This window comes from Octodon degus, unplaced genomic scaffold (genome assembly GCF_000260255.1).
Source record: "Octodon degus isolate 3935 unplaced genomic scaffold, OctDeg1.0 scaffold00008, whole genome shotgun sequence".
Taxonomy (NCBI): Eukaryota; Metazoa; Chordata; class Mammalia; order Rodentia; family Octodontidae; genus Octodon; species Octodon degus.
Window position 1 is genome coordinate 17569014 of NW_004524584.1, and position 17041 is coordinate 17586054.

At 52.4% G+C, this 17041-nt stretch overlaps 1 protein-coding gene across 1 annotated transcript in view; it reads right to left on the reverse strand.

The window, feature by feature from the left end:
- Positions 1 to 615: 615 nt before the first annotated feature.
- Positions 616 to 17041, reverse strand: part of Poc1a (POC1 centriolar protein A) — an 86155-nt gene continuing 69729 nt past the window's right edge. The window contains exon 11 of the mRNA XM_004625163.2: positions 616 to 1190. Coding sequence (XP_004625220.1) covers positions 1092 to 1190 — 99 coding nt within the window. The 3' untranslated portion in view covers positions 616 to 1091. The remainder of the gene's footprint in view (positions 1191 to 17041) is intronic.

The window sequence follows — 17041 nt, forward strand, 5'->3', positions numbered from 1 at the left end:
CATAGGCTGCCCCTTGTCACCTCAAGTTTGAAAGCTGTTAGGTGCTGCTCGCCCTGGAAGCTGAGAAGCCAGGGCCCCTAACCATGTGGTACAAACAACGCCAGGATCTAACACTGCCCCGTCCCTCCAGGCCTGGGCAGATGTGGAGGATAAGTAACTCTCCGTGCTAGCAAAGCCCCAACAAGGGGTAGGGGGGCATAAAGGATGAGCAGACACAGAAAACACTTTCTTTGGCAGATGTGGAGGAAGGACCACAGAAACCCTCACGAGCAAACGGAAACATGGGTGTCTGGTGCTCTGGCTCTCAAAAGAAGCCAGTGGGCAACCCAACGCAGGTGGGTGTGTGGAAGGCTCTGGTTGCCCTGCTCCAACACCCTCAGCAGCTATAAACAAGGGAGAGCGCAGGGACCCTCCCAAGTTGCCATTTTCTTTTTCTGTTCGTGGCTCTGGGAATGGGGCAGGACTGCTTAGGTCTTATCCAGAACAAGCCATTCCTGCAACAGGATCTATAAAGTCAGTTTCAATTTTCACATTCCTTTGCTCTCGCACACGCACAAAGAAGGAAATCACCAACCCCCACTGAACATATGTGGAACAGAAATCAAGGCCACTGCCTACTCTACAGAGCTTGTTTATTCCTGGACAAACCTGACTCAGATGAGCCTTTGTCAAATGTACAGAAAACTCCTGGTCTATCCAACTAAAGAGCAGTCAAATTCCAAGCCACACCAGGAGAAAAGCCAAAGGTGAGTGAAAGCTAGGTTGTCCACAGAGGCCTGCGGTCTTAGGTCTTCAAGGCAGCAAACACTTCATGCAGCTCTTTTACAACAAACTAAATGTATGTAGTCCAGCCGGGTGGGTCTCAAGCACCCTTTCTGTGTGGACCTGGGCCTGGAGGCTGCTGTTGCAAGTGGAGAGGCTCCTGGGGTGAACAGCAAGGGAGAGGGCACAAGCGCTTGATCCCCAGGGCTCGGCACAGATGTGGTTCCCACAGAGCTGAATTCCTTTATTTCCCCAAGTCCCTTAGTACAAATCCCTGGCCTGCCGCCCACCCCCCAAATCAACCGAGCTCCTGATTTTTGTTCCCCTGATCATGGTGTTGCTCTCTGCATGATTAGCTGCTGGTTCTCCAGACACTGCTTCAGCTTGTCTTCTGTCAGCGTCAACCGCTGTTCCAGGATGGACACTGTCTGTAAAATAAATGGTGGTCAGGCTCAGGGCTGAGAGGCCACCCAGCTACCCTCTGGATCCCTTGACCAGTTCTCACTTAGCTGGTGCAGCCTGGTACCCAGATGCCATGTGCTGGCTCTTCTGGATAAGGGGCTCTGCCTGGTGGCCGTTGGTGAAAGCCCTTGTCTTCATGGGGGCGCCCACTGGGTATTAGATACCTAGTATCTTTGGGCAGGGGGAGGAGACAGTGAGGGAAAGCAGATGGCAGGGCTCAGAGCTCTTGACACCTTAAGCTGCCACAGTCAGGCATTCCCAGTCCTGGTAGCCTGGCATTAGGCTGAAGTACAAGCAGCTTCATGTGGGCCAGGCTCTGTTCATAAACAACTACAGACCATCAGCCATGCCCACTCCAGATGCAAGGAAACAGCAACAAATAAATGCAGTGTGGGTCCTGCTCACAGCTGGGGCCCTTCTCCTCTGCCCCTCACCCCCGACCTCTGAGAGTCCAGGGGTTCTCTGCCTGTGTGAATGCACTAGGATCACTGTAGGAGTGTATTGTGAGGTCAGGTCCAGGGCAGTCACCGGCAAGTGACAACAGTGTGTCTTTGCCGTTTTCTTCTCCTAAGCAGGACAGGGTACCTGAAGCTCAGAGCACAGGCAAATCAGAGTGGTGCCAGCGCCTGGGGAGCTCAACCCACACTGGCCACTCTGCCCAAGGTGTCAGTATGCTGCCTTCCTGAGGCTGCGCCCTTGCTCTCCAGGCCAGGGCCAGCCTTACAGAGGCAACTCCCACACAGGTTCTGGGCAGTGTTGGCAGAGCAGCACTGTCCACCTCTGTTGGAGGGCTAGCTTACCACAGGCCTGACACTCAGGTTGGCCCAGGCTGGCATGCCAAGTTTTTTTGGTTTTTTTTTTTGTGGAACCGGGGATTGAACTCAGATCCTTGTGTTTGCCAGTCAAGCGCTTATCCTACTGAGCCATCTCCCCGGCCTGGCATGCCAGCTTTGCGTGCCACTTTCCTGCCTCCACTGAGGGCTGCGGGGTGCTCCCACTGTGGAGGAAGCCATGAGCACAAGGCCCCCATGAATGGGGCAGGCTTGTCCACTGTGCAGCTTGCAGGCACTAGAAGGGGCACACTGACTTCACTGGAGGAAGGTAAACCCAAGAAGTTGTTCCCTTCTCACAGCTCCATGCAGGTTCTGGGCCTTGGTCCAGTGGAAAGGAAATTTTCCCAACATACACTTAATACAACATTGAAACATTTGGGGAGGATTTTCCCTTGAAGGCTGCTATAAATTTTTGTAGCATCCTGAACAGATGTCAGCTGCCATGAAGGGTACACCACCTGGCAGCCACCTCGTCTCACAAAATGACCAGGGACAGCAGGCTCTGTCCCAGGGTCAGAGGACACAGCCTGGAAAATGATTGCCTTGGCACATGAACTGCACCTGAGTGGCAAAGCTGAGCCGAAAGAGACTGCCATATCCCCAGTGCTGGCGGGGAAAAGTCTGCATCTCGTAAAAGTGGCAGTGGAAAGAGCCTTCAGCTGGCCTGAGCAGCATTCCTGGAAGTTTCCACTGGCTGCTGGGAAACTCACACAACCCAAATTACTTTACCCAGCCTCCTGCCGGAACAGCCCGGACTCAAGGCCACTGTGGGGGAGCCGGGCCTGCTGCACTTCCTATTCCGCCTGTTACTATCTTAACTTTTCACAGGAATCCAACTTCAAGCAAGAAGACAGTAGGCCAAAAAAATGGGCAAGTGAAGTGTGGGGTCCACAGCCACATCAGGAGCCTCCACTTAGTTCCGTGGGGCCTATACTGCAGCTCAGCAGGAATGTGGCCAGTGAGTGTGTGGATACTGACTCCTTCAAACAACTATTTTGCAACTAGCTCTAAATGGAGGATGCCGGCCCTACCATGGTGCATTTTTTCTGAGCTTCAAGAGAGTACTTTCTAGTACATTATAGAGACAGACTTAAAAGCCCTCCAACCCTCAGACCTGCACCTCCCCCTTCTGGTTAGGCTCCTAAGGAGTCATGCCATTCTTAGGTTTGGTCTCTGCTTTCTTTGTCCTTTCTGCCTCCAAGCATGCTCAGCCAAGATGAGGTGGTGGCCCCAATCAGGGCCAAGGCTACGGAACACTTCCTAGCCACATCTCATCCTACCCAACCCTCCTTGGAGCATGGAGGATGAGATGAAAGAAAAGGATACTTTCTGGGCTTCTGGGTATCAGAATGCTATCTGATGTTCTCTCCCTCACATATTTTTAATAATTCTACTCCAGTATGCATGGGATCCCATATTCTCTCCCCACCACACCCCGGACAAAGGTGAAATTAGAAATCCTGTTCTCAGCTGGGTATGGTGGTACATGCCTATAATCCCAGCAGGCTGAGGCAGGAGGACTGCCACAGGTTCAAGGCCAGCCTGGCTACAAAGTAAGTCCAAGCCAGCCTGAAATATATAGTGAGACTGTCTCAAAAACCAGACAAAAAAAGCCAATGTAGAAATCCTGTTCTTACATTTTGCTGATGTGCCTTCCCTCTACATGGGACAGGGTTTTCCCCATGACAGAAAGATCTTCATCAGGGGCATGTGAGTAGCATCGTGCATCATGCTTGGGGCTGCTTGTGCAGCCAAGCAGGACTCTGGCAGGCCAGGTGCAGCTTCCCCAGCTATGTGGGCAAGGAGGGAAGAAGAACACCTGGGGTGGCATGGAGCGTTACGGGGCATCCCTAGCAAGGACTAGTTTGGTGCCACATCATGTGCATTTGGTAACGATGTGTTTGTCAATCTGTTTGGAGCAGTGAAAGATGCTCACACGTCCACCCCAAGTTGTACACAGAGCAAAACTTGGTAAATACAAGCTGCTGCCTCAGCATCCAGAGGACAGGGGTAGCCACACAAGGGAGCTCAGGTTGTACTCCGGATCCACGCCAGCCAGGCCCAGCCACACAAGGTGTTCACTTGGCCTCACACTCTGGTCAGGTTCTGGGAATTCTGCTCCTGCTACACTGGGCCTGGAGAGTGAGGAGTATGTTAAAAGTTAACACTTCTGGGGGCCTGCCCCTCAGCTCGGTTCTTTAAGTGGCTGCTTCAACAAAGCAGTCAGGCTCAGGTTGCTGTAGTTCAATCCCCACAACTCCAGCCAGCCAAACCTGCCCTGAAGGCATTCGGAGAAAAAAAAAAAAGTGAACACTTCTGTAGCTTTTCAGGGTCCAAACTCCATGACCTACAGTGTAATTTTTTTTCTTTTTATTCAAAAAAAGCTGACAATTGACCTATACTGCTCTTCTCTGGCTCCAGTCCCTCAGAAGGGGCTTGATGAAAAACGAGCAGGGGGCAGATGCCAAAGGGAGACAGCACCTGGATTACCCATGGGCCTCTGGCTTTCAGGGACCTGTCTGGGCAAGGAGGCCCACTGCCTGAGAATCTTTTCTTTGGAGGATCCAGATTCTTCCACAGCAAGGTCCCTCCTGTCAACCATGTAGCAACCAAGCAACTCACTCCATCCACCTGGCCCTTGCGCTAGGTAGAAATCAGCTACTAGCTGGGATGTGGAACCCAGACTCATGGGAGGCCCGTGAGAGGTCCTAGGACCGGATTCTGAGGAGTCCTGACAACGCTCTGTGAGCTTTCCTTAGCACCTGCCATTCATGCAGTGCTCACAGTGTCACGAAGTGCCCTCATCATACTCAGCACTTTTCAATAGCCCTTCTGAGAGGCCTGGCTTCTGCCTGCTCCCTCCACTCACCTCTGGCCTTGTCACAGTGCTGCTCGTTCTAAGGCCTCAGAAGATCTGCTCTTCTTTCACTGCACAACTTTCACCCTTCATGCCCAACACAAGCAGCTGAGGAGAAAGTCCTGGATCCTGGTCCTCAACAGTGGTGGCCACCTTCTGTCCTATCTGAGCCACCCAGCCTAGCCACTCCAGGGTCCGTGAGCAGAGGCTCCTTACAGTGGAACAGACAGCCTCAGGACCACCTAGCAGCCCTTCATGCTATTAGGAACACTGTAAGGCTGTTTCAGGCCTCAGGCATCCTTTACCATGAAAAGTAGTCTCTTTCCTGCCTGAGCATTTATATTTGGAATTATCACTAAAGAATAATTCATTTGCGCCATGAAAAGGCAATTAGGGACCAAAAGGAACTACTAACAAGAGCCTCTTAGTAGATATGCAACAAAGAACTACTCTGATACTCTTCCTTTTTTCACAGGGCACTGAGGCACAAATGGTCAGCCCCAACACACGCCTTGGTCACTACTGGGTGCCCACCCTTCACAGACTGGGCTAAATCAGCCTAACCGGAAGTCAGGAGCAGCAGTCACTGTCATTCCGCACCTAAGGTTGCCTTCCAGAGTCAGAGCCCTTGAGGCCAGAGTGAGGGCATCTCATGAGGAGATGTCATTGGAGTTCCAGGGTTGTATCATTAAGGTCACCTAGGGGCTTGTTTCTCAACCACCTTTTGCTCTTGTTATTTCCAGGAGGTCACAACCTTTTCCTGGAACATGCTGGCCTCTGAAACCCTTCTCTGTGCTACTGATTGTATTCTGTTGTTTCTCTGTCAAGGGGTAGCAAACTACTGCCTGCTGCCCATTTCTATAAAGGTTTGCTGCCTGCCTGTTGGCTTCTGTACTGTCTATAGCTGCTTGCTGGCCACTATGGCAGACATTAGTAGTTGTAAGATAGCCTCTGGCCCACACAGCCTAGAATATCCACTGTGTAAGAAGAAATCTGCTGTAGGCTGGACATGCTGGTGTGCCCTGTAATCCCAGCACTCAAGAGACTGAGGCAGGAGGATTGTTGAGAGTTCGAAACCAGCCTGGGCTATACAGTGAGCTCAAGGCCAGGCTGAGCTGTACAGTAAAACTTTGTCTCAAAAAAAAAAAAAAAAAAGAAGTTTGCCAACCTTGCCCAAGACACCCTCCTCCCTCACTCTAAGCCTCAATGTATACTTCTTCCTGCTGGCCAGTCTCCAGCCAAGGTGTTGCAGGCCTGCACAGGGTGTGGTGGTTCCAGGTAGCATATGCTGGGCAATCACACAGACCTTGGGCTGTGCTGGGACAAATGGACAGGGCTGGCCTCAAGTGGCCCTGAAGGGTAAGGAACAAACTGCTCAGGCAAGAGAGACAGGTTGAGTACTAGGTACAAAGGAGTAGTGTACACAAAGGCAGGAGGAAAGCAATGAGCAGGAAGAATGAGCCAAAGGCGGCTATGTGTGAGAGCATGGGAAGAGGGCCTTACTGGGAAGGGAGGAAAGGGAGCTGGGTCCTGCAGGCCATGCTGGTAGTGTCCTTGCCCTCCATGGGACGTGGTGCAAGGGGATAAACCCCGACGGCTGCTCCGTGGGGATGGTCTAGAAGTGGCTGCATGGCTGTGGGAAGGCCAGGTGGTGACGAGAATGAGAGGGGACAGTGGTGGCTTGGACTTGGGGAGGGGAAGCTCAGAGGAAAGTGGGCAAAAAAAAAGAATTGACCAACATCACCCCACAGTGAGTCAGATGGGGGAATGTCAAGAGTGGGGACATTCCTTGAGGTCTACACATGGGCCAAGAACAGGCTCAGATGGGACAGGTGGAGGGTGGGGTCACTTTGAGAAAAATGAAAGGCCAGACAGACCCAGGGTAGTCTGGGAAGCAGCACAGTTGGCAGTAGTCACTGCATACATTTGAGACTGCCCTCACTATTAGGGCAGCTGAGGGTGAGGGGAAGGAGGCGGGACAGTAATCCACAGCCCCCTGCATCCTAGAGAGGAGAATCCAGGGCAGCTGAGCCCTGGGTCCTGTGAGGCCTCAGGGCAGCACAGGTGATGCGGCGGAGCCCTGTGGAAGCAGTGTAGCTCTCAGTGGACAACCAGGCAGGGACTGCCCGACTCAGGTGGACAACAGGAGGCAGGTGCTGAGGTGCTGGGGTCAAAACCACGAGCACAATGAGAAGCTGGACAGTAGTCCCTGAGCTGGTTTCCAGCATGACTCATGATCGCCTGAGCAATCCAAGGAAGATTCTTCCGGGACAGGGAAACAATGGCATTCTGTCTGAATCCCAATTACCTGCCCAGGGGAGAAGGATGTTGTGATCTGTTCCTACAGGGGCAACACTCACAGGGCGAGTACGTCTTCTCTCACTCACAGCTCAGAATGTGTAAGACATTTTATGTAACACCCTGAAGGGCCTCTGACCATGGTATACAAAGAACTGGTTTTAAAGTGACAGGCTTTTATTTTAGTCCTCTAAAAACAGCAATGGTACCCAGAGGAGTTGCACTGAGATGCGACAGTATGGCACCTGGTCTCCATGCCAAGTGGAATACAACCACAGCTGTCCCTGCTCTGTGTCTCATCACCTCAGAGACTGACCTTCTACTCCAGTGTGCAGTTATTTCGAGTCTGCCGAAGGCCTGCTGGCGCCCACCAGGCTCTTGGGCCCAGGATAGCGGTGCCTGTTCCTGAATCACACCTCACACACACCGATGGCCCAGGCATGGAACCAGGATTGTGCATTCCTGCTGCCTCTGAGGCGGCCAAGGGTAGTGCTGACTCCAGGGACTTGAGAGGTGCGGACTGGGGCATTTGGGGCACCACAGTGGGTCTCTCTGCCTGATTTACAGCTAGCAAAGGGGCACAAGTGGTCAGAGTACCTCTGTGGATGCTGCCTAGGTCCAGGAAAGAGTTCTCTGTGTGTCCCGGGGAAGCAAGAGTTCCCAGTTCAGGCTGGACAGATAGCTCAGCAGACTAAAGTGCCCACTAAAAGTGCCTTCCTCTTCGCTCCAGGAAGGCCCCAATGCGGGCCTTTCTTTTGTCCCTTCTTTTCCTTGCTAGCCACCTACTTTCAGTCTCCCCATGGCCCCAGTTTGAGCTTCCTTTCTTTTAGCTATGTTGGCCTCTTTTTTGCCTGGCTGCTTTCTTCTTGAGGTGGGATTGTCCTGCTCCTTTCTCTTAGCTCTTCTCTCTTAATTCTCATGTTTCCTATTTTATCCCAGTTTATACTTGTTTTTAAAAGGAGGCAGACGAACAGGGCACGCTGTGCCTGATCCACAGGGACTGAGCCCCAGCAGGGCTCACCTGCTCTGGGACTGATGCTGGCTTGGGCTGGCAGATGTGGGAAGGAAAGACTACATCTGGCAGGAAGGCCTCTGTGAGAAAGTGCCACAAGATGAGCTGGTGGACGTACTTTCAAGCACAAGGCATAGCAGACACACAGGCTCTGAGGCACACTCTTGTAACTGTCAGGGGCAGTGTGGATGGTCTGGAGTGGTTAGGCAGGGAAGAGGGATATGGTGGCTACAAGAAGGCAAAGGACTCTGAGTCAGAAAGAGAACGAAATGACAATACCACTTCTTGGGGCTGTGTCACCAGACCCAGGTCTGAGCAGCCAGCGAGGAAGGATGGTGCTGCCACTAGCAGTGGCCAGTGGACACAGCACTGGTTCCACACTGAACTCCATCACGTGGCCCTACAGCAGCAGGATGGAGAGCACTGAACTGGCACTTGTGCACACAGACCAAGGACACCCGCAGAGACAGGCCCCTTCCGGGAGCTGCTCCTCTCAGAGCCACTGTGGCCACTATCTTTACTAAAGACCTCTCATGGAAGCTGGAGGGAGCCCAAGGGCTACAGGACACTCATGGGGCCCGCAGAATCCTGCGGGGGGCACCCGTATCTCCCACTCCCCCATATTTTCCAGGCACTCATCACATGCAGCAAACAAGAGCCTGACTCTCGGGGGCTTCCAGGCACTGGGGAGGTTGTGCACAGTCCTGTCTGCGATGCCTTTCAGCAAAGCTGCTCCGTCACCGCAGGCAGTGACTAACCTCATAGAGGCACAAAAGAAGAACGAGGGTGACCTGAGCTTCTCGGACATTTGCCTGGACCCTTAACAATACTTCTATGTCTGCACCCCAGTTATCCTCTAGCTGTGGAGCAGCCGTGCTTCCCAGAGGTCTCTGCTCATCCTGGCCAAGGCACTTCCTTATGTCCATGTCCTGCTCTAAGCAGAGCGCTAGATGCTTCCCAGGACCTCTCTGAGTGACTGATACTAATGTATAGGGTGGTGGTTCCTCCTGGGTCTCCTCCAAGAACTGGAAGACAGGTAGCCTGGAGCGGACAGGGTGACTGAGCCAGGCTAACAGATGCAGGCAGAAAGCTGACTCCTAATCGTGTCTACCAAGCACTCTGGCCTGGGCTAGCAAGGAAGCCAGGAGCTTGGGCATTTGTGTCTGAAGGGTGACGTGGGGAGCAACTCAGATGGGAGACAGGCAGTGTGGTGGGCAGATGCCGTATCTGGGGGACACCTGGGAGAAGGAAGGGTAGGAACAGTGAGCACAGCAGGGCCAAGCTCTCCTAAGGCCCCTTGTGTCATAGTAACCAGGGCAGCATCTGCATGGGCAGTCATGCTGGAGACCTGCTGAGGGGCAGCTCTTCATCAGTCAGGCAGGCTGCCCTCCCACTCTGCACTCTCCTGCACTAGACACCCACCACTGGCGTAGTGCGTTGGAGCCAGCACTTCCCTCTTAGCATTCTGGGGCTCATCTCCCACCAGTCCTGCCCATGCTATCCCCATCTGCCTTCTGATGATTCCCTTGCCCTGCTCCTGGGTACACACACACACACCCCTGTCCTCACAGCTTTTGCCACGTCCCTTCCCTGTCAGAGAGCTCAAGAATGAAGGCCAGACTCCTTAGTGTGGCACTTGGCACCCTATGCTGCCAATTATTGCTGGGCCCCCGAAAGCTGCTCCAGCTTCTCCGCAGAAACACCCCCAAGCTCCTCTGCTCCCAGCACACTGTGGGAAACACCACCAGAGTGATTCCTAGTGGGGAATTTTGTCCTGTGTGGTGAGCACAGGCTCCAATGTGGAATGACCTGGGTTCAAACAGGAACACTAAGCGCTAAGTGACACGGGGCAAGTTATGTCACTCAGGGCTTCAGTTTGCTTGTCTGGAGAATATTTATGCACCACGTGCTCTGCCAGGCTGAGTACAGAGGTGTAGTATGGGCAGCATGGCACCCCCAGCTGAGCTTTGGTTTTTTCCTTTTTTTTTGCGGAACCAGGGATTAAACTCAGGCCCTTGCGCTTGCCAGGGAAGCACTTATTCCACTGAGCCATCTCCCCGGCCCCTATTACTGGTTTGTTTTTTCCTTTCTTTTTCTTTTCTTTTTCCTTTTTTTTTTTTTTTCCAGCTGAGCTTTGGGATACAGCAATAGGGGTGGTAACCCTGGACAGAGATGGGGCTTTCTGAGGCCCTAAGTGACTGGGCTGCTGTCAGACCCAAGATGTCTGAGGCATCAGGGCACTTGGTGGTCTGACTACTCCTTAGAGTTCTCCATGATGGAAGTGACCTTCAATCACTGCCAGGATGGTGGCTGTTTTAGGCTCCCCCAGGAAGTTTCCCTAGAGGGCTTGGGGCTCTCCAGCCCCTCTCCGGAGAACACACGAGTTGGATTACTGGGAGGCATGGGGTCCTGGCTACCATGGGTCAAAAGGGACAGCACAAAGTCACTATGCCTCACCACTGGGACACTCATGACAGACTCAGGGAAATGTTCTAGGGCTGGTCACTGCCTCGGTGGCCCCAGCCCCGACTGTGCTGAACACAGTATCTAACTTTTTTGGTTTAATTGCAAAGATGGAAAATGTGGAATTAATCTCTCATGTGTATGTTTTTGACTTCATTCAGTTTCTAAAGATCTAAAACAGATGGAATAAAAGGGTCGTCTCTTTACTGTGGGGTCTTATGGCTATCAAAACAAAGTGGGGCTGCTGGGCCCACCGCCCACCCTAGCTGGAGCTCTGCCTCTGGGTGTATGTCTATGTGTATGCATGCCTACATATGCGCGCAGGCACCCTGTCCTGCTGATGCTGCCACATGGCAAGGGTGCCTGGAGGTAGGGATCAGCCCCCAGGGCTTCTTACCCTTCCCAACGCCCAGGCTCTGCCTCCAAGTCCAGTCACTGTCCAGTGCTTAATATTGGCGGTACAGGGCCTCTGAGTCAGAAGGTACAAATGCTGTCCTTCAAGGAACCTGCCCATATCAGTCATTCTAGTGCCAGCACCACAAGGACAGACAGGTTCTTGTCTGTTCCCGCTCATTACTGCCTTCCTGTTCCCAGGCAGCACCTGGCCCCCAGGAGGTGTGCACTGACGCTGGGCAAACACCAGGCTCTGAGCCCTGCGGGAACGCAGAAAACACAGCTCCAGGGTCCCCACAGCTGAAGGGCAGCCCTCATCTGTGGACAGGCCTGCCTATCTGGTGAGGAACACACCCTCCAGCTTGGATCCTGGGCTTGGCAGGTCTGAGGGAATGGTGGGTAGTTAAGAGGGGCCACCCTGCCAGCTAGCCTGAGGAGGGAAGGTACCTCCTAACATCAGCAGGAAGGAGGGGTACATAAAGTGTTGTCAAGTCAAAGAAACAGCCCAGTTCCTCCCCTTCATATCTCAGTCCTGATTTGATGACAGCTGAAAGCTCCAAGACCTAAACTTCAGATGGAAAGAATGGAGATTCTCTCTCACGCTGATGTTGGGTATGCTCAAGTACAAAGACACAGAATATCTAAAGAAAGCTCTCAATAGCTGGGCAAGGTGGTGCACACCTATAATCCCAGCACTCGGGAGGCTAAGGCAAAAAGGACTGCTGGGAGTTCAAGGCCAGCCTGAACTGTATAGTGAAACCCTATCTCAAAATGACACACCACACACACACAGAAAAAAAAAAAGAAAAGAAAAGAAAAGAAAGACAGAAAGAAAAGAAGTACCCCTAGTCTATCTGGGCTTACTTCTTTATCTATTGACTGATCATTTTTTGAGTAAGGTCTTGTCACACAGTTTAAGCTGGTCTTGAACTCACTCTGTAGCCCAGCCTGGCCTTGAACTTGGGGCGATCCTCCTGCCTTGGCCTACCAAGTGCTGGGATTAGCAATGATCTTTTAATCATTCCCCTTCATCCACTGCAGTCTCCAGCAAGAAGCACAAAGAAAAACTTCTGGCTCTTTGAGCCAAGAGTTGCTGTTTCAAAGGTCTCAGGAAAACAGGATTTCTCTGACATACTTCTGCCCCAGCCCCCACCTCTCTTCAGGAAATATATTAAACACTATTTTCCAACAGTGCATCAGCCATCAGTTTAAGGAATCTTGGCTAATTTTCCTCCCTCTTGACTTTATAGTCTTTCCATTATACTGCTTCCTCTAAACGAAGAAACTAAAAAGTGGGCCCATTTATTACCATTTGTAAAAAAAAAAAGGATGCTCCTAGGAGGCATCAGGCACTGCTCACCCAGGGAGAAGACCCGCACCACAACCCTCTGGACCTTTTCACCAGCCATGCCCTGGGAGCCAGGTGCCCGTGGCTATGCTGCACTGACCGCAGCACGAGCACAGAGCTAAGCGCAGGCACACGCCCTGCCCACGGCCACCTTCTGCATCCCACGTCTCCACAGGCTAACTTCCCCAACCCACACCTGACAGAAAACCACCATCCAAGCCTGAGGAAGGGTGTAGCAGCGTGCTGGAGGCTGGAGAACCTCAGCACCTGGCAAGCTGGGCAGCAGCTCCTGCCCCACAGTAACACTACAGGGAAGAAGGGCTCTGGCCACTAGGGCAGGATCTATAGCCCTCCCTTGGGCCTGCCATCTTGGTCCGCTTTGTAGAACCACCCGCTGGTCCACGAGCAGAACAGAGTGCATGCGTGTGCGGGCATGCGTGTGTATAACTGCTCCCTAAATGCCATGTCATGCCAGGATCAAGGACTCTTTCTGGTTCCTCTCTTTCCCCTAGGTGAGGCTCCTGTGGCTATGATGAGGGTCTGCACCTACAGTGCGGGCCTAGATCAGAGGGAGTGGAGGGAGGAGGGGTGACAAGACCAAATGCAGGCTTCTCTGGCCCTGCAAGAGTGACACTTGGTTAGGAAGAGTGAATTGCAGAGCCACGTGGGCCCTTTGGGGGCTGTCAGTCTCAACACTCACAGTCCCTTCTTGTGGTCTGTGCTTGATCCTTCCTTGGAGGGCCTTTAGGTGCCAAGGACAGTGAGCAAACCACCTGGAGCTCCTGCTCCTCTCAGAGCACACCCAAAGCAGCCTGACTGACATGGTTTTGCATGGGCCTCCCTCCCCCACACTCCAGGCCTGCTCAGAGTCTGGGAAGAAATCTTGTATGACCAACCGTGAACATTCCCAGGCTCCAGAGGTAACCACAGCCATTCCCCGCCCCATCTGGCAGGCAGGGACTTTAGTCTGCAGCTTCTTTAAAGAGAGGGTGCTTTTTGATGCAATCACAGATGCAAAAAATGGAAAACTAGAGTTTTCTGCCAGAAGCCCATGGGAGCTGCCACCCAGTGCCCTGTGCAATGACAAACACTAGTCAGCCTTGAGGCAGCTAGCAGACTGCACACTATACTGAAGTTGCACACTGCCTTGGCTTGGTACTTGAGGAAGGCATCGTCGCCCTCTGTTGCAGAGCCAGAGGAGCCATGGGTCTAGACTGATATTCTTCCCCACTCTCTATGTACCTGGCCAGAATCAGACTCCCAAGTGTTACACTGCCTAAGGCCAGAGAGTGTCTTCAGTCCCTTGTCTCCCAGGAAGTAGCCTCCTAACAGAGGAACAAGTGATTGGCTCTAAACCCCAAGCAGTGGGGACCTAGGACTGTGCTGAACTTGACTTTAGTAGAACAGGTAGTCCATGGGTATCCATAAAGGAAGCTGGCTAAATTCTCTGTGGACTGAGTATTCCAGGTGGCCAGACATGCTAGCATGGAGAAAGGCTTATTTTGGTAGAAACAGCCACAATCCTGCCCTGGCTGTGAGTAGAGCAAGGCCGGGGCAATGCCCTGTAAGCAGGAATCACTAGAAGGCATGCAGGGAACCTATACCCCACACTTCCCTAACCAGCTGGGTCTGGGCACACCTGGGAGGGCCAACTTTCAGAGAAAATGATCCAACTACCTTAAAATCCTGGGTCCATCTCCATAAACAACAGCCTGTCTAACGAAGACAGACACTAAGAGCCCCAGAGAACAGCCAGGCAGCCTGGCCCACCAAAGAGTCCAGCAAGGCCACCTTCCCTCCTAGCCTTTCCTGAGCAGTCTATTGAAAGGAGAACTGCCAGGACTGGGGTGGGGTGGGCTGGGGGTCACTAGAGATCTCAGTAAGTGGGCCCTGCCCTCTAGCTCCCCATATTCAATGAGCAAAAACCTTTGGCTTCTTGAGTCAGCAGAGCTCAGTGACTTGGTCATTTAACAAACTCAACCCCAAAGGAGACCTGAACCAGCAGGGTTGGGTGGGCCTGGCTTCCCCTGCATGCACTTCAGCAGCCTCCATGAGTCACAGGAACCTGAACATGATGTCACAGCACTGCTGGGGCCAGCCTGAAGCAATGAGTGTCATAAAAAAAGTCAGAAAAGGAATTTCATGGTTCGGTATTTTTAAAAAGCAGCAAGACGTGAAATTGGAGTAAAAAATAACTTTGCTGTGGGCTTCTGAGACAAAACCACTGAGCTGGTGGTTGAGTTTATGCCAGGCCCCTTACAGCAGCCTCCCAGCCTCCAAGAGCACTGTCCACAGCTCTGCACTTCACCCTTGGCTCTAAAGGAGGTCTGCAACTTGCAGACACTACTCCACTCTGAGGGTAGCTGAGCCCTACACAGCAATTTCTATGGCCTCAGCGAGTGGCCTCCATTAACCATGTAGGCCTCATAGCAAGAGTACAGCCTGGAGTCGTCCAGAGCAGCCATAACAGACAGGTCTGTCTGAGGGCAGGATGGACAAAATAAGGCCCCAGGGGCAGTCATGGCCTGACCTCGGATGTGGACTCTGTTGGTCCCCTTAAGGAATAGGTGGATATGGAAAAGCACAAAGGAACAGTGCTAACATTTATGTAACACATGCAGCCTCTGGCATGGGAGCACCAGGAATGAACACGCCACAGGTCTCTAACCACCTTCCCTACAGAAAGCCAGGAAGAAAAAAAAGTTGGTCCGGAGCAGCCGGAGGGGCTGACTCTTGGTCTTGATTTTTCTCAGGACCCCTCTGACTTCTGGCATGAAGCCCACTTTTCCAGCAGCCTTTGGGCAATCCCAGCAGGCACGTGATCTGCAGTGGCCACAGCACAGGTGTGTGTTGGAGGGAAAGGCACGGGGCACAGGATAAGCTCACAGTGCAGTCCCTGACCGAGAGGGATAGCTGTGTGTCGAGGGAGGCACGTGGAGCACAGCAAGTACCTGGCTGGCCTTAGGTCTCAAATGTCCTGAGAATTCCCACGGGGAAGCTGAGGCAGAAAAAGTCTCCCAGGGAAACCTAATTCCATGCTTAGGACATGTATTTTCCCAAAAAAAGCAGTATGATAACTCCATTCAAAGAATGACCATCACAAATACACATCTCAGAAAAGTTTCTTTTTTCTTTTCTTTTTTTCAGAAAAGTTCCAATCCTGGCTCCATGCCTTGGTCTAAGTGCAAAGTTTGTGTGGAGTGGGCCCCACACAGACCCAGAAGCCTCTGCCACCTCCTGTTCCCTCCTTGGGCTGGGGAAAGACCTATGCTTCTCCCTCTCATTCTCACTGGCCTTTCACTCGCAGCTCACAGATGTTCCCAGGACTCGAATCCAGCAGTCAGAGATCTGTTGAACGTCCACAGAAGTAGCTCCTGTGCCCCAGCAGCCTTCACAGAGCATCACCTTTTGGCAGTGCCTTACCAACCTGCTGGCACCAGCCCAGCACACCCCGTTAACCAAGACCATCAAGCTCAGAGGACCAAGAAGTCTCAACTATCCCACTCAAAAGGGAAAAAATAGAGGCTATGGGAGTGGCATTAATTGCCAGGGTGAGCAGGTGACGAATGGTGGAGCTGGCCCTCAAATCCAGGAAGACAGGTAGCACACTGGCTGAGAACAGCCCTGCCCACAGCTGGTAGGGATGCGTCAGGCAAAACAAAACATAGCTGTTGAGACTGTTGAGACCACAGCGTCAGCTGGAATCAGCAGAGGAACCCATGGAACCCCAAAGGGCAACCTCACAGGGGTAAGAGAGGGCTCCCTTATAGATGGGCAGGCCAGGGAAGGGTTTGTGAACTCTGGCTGGCGACCTGGGAGGTCAGCCTGCTGGGCTCTGTGATTGCAGAGCCCAAAGCAAGAACTTCTTAGTCTTATCTTTCAAAGTCAGGTTTGGTTTGTAGGAAACTTTGCCTAAAATCAATACTTATTAGTTATACAGATTAACGGATCTTGCTCTGGCAGATGTGTATGTGCACGTAACGTACTTTGGTGAGTTCCGCTCTCTCGTCCCCTCCCTTGCCTAACCCTGCCTGCCCAAACTTCGTGAAGCCAGTGTTCGGCAAGGGAGATGGGGCTGCTCTGACCCACAACAGTCAGATTCAGGATCCCCTGGGTTCCTGGAGAAGACCCAGGCCTGGGGGACCACAGGGCTGGTCTAGGGACAAGTCATTATTCTTTTTTTTCTCCCCTACATTACTGGGAGTTGAACCCAGAGACTTTGCACTCAGATATATCCTCAGCCCTTTTTTAATTTTTAAAGACAGGGTCTCACTAAGTCTCTAAGTTGCCCAGGCTGGTCTTGAACTTGTGATATACTGCTACCTCAGCTTCCCCAGTAGCTGGGATTATAGGTGTGCACCACCAGGCCAGCACAAGAAGCCATTATTCATGTCCCATCCGTGCATGTATGGCATTCCCTGCCAGGCACCAGGTGAGAGGATAAAGTGAGGGCTGCAAAGGGAAGCCCTTGGAGAGCTGCAGACCTCAGATAAGTACCACAAGGGTAACTCTGGTTACGTATGAGCCCCACATTCTGGAGGACCTTATATAATATGCAGAAACAACTGAGGAGACCTGACAGGCCAGGCCAGCCTGAAGATTTCCTGCTCAGG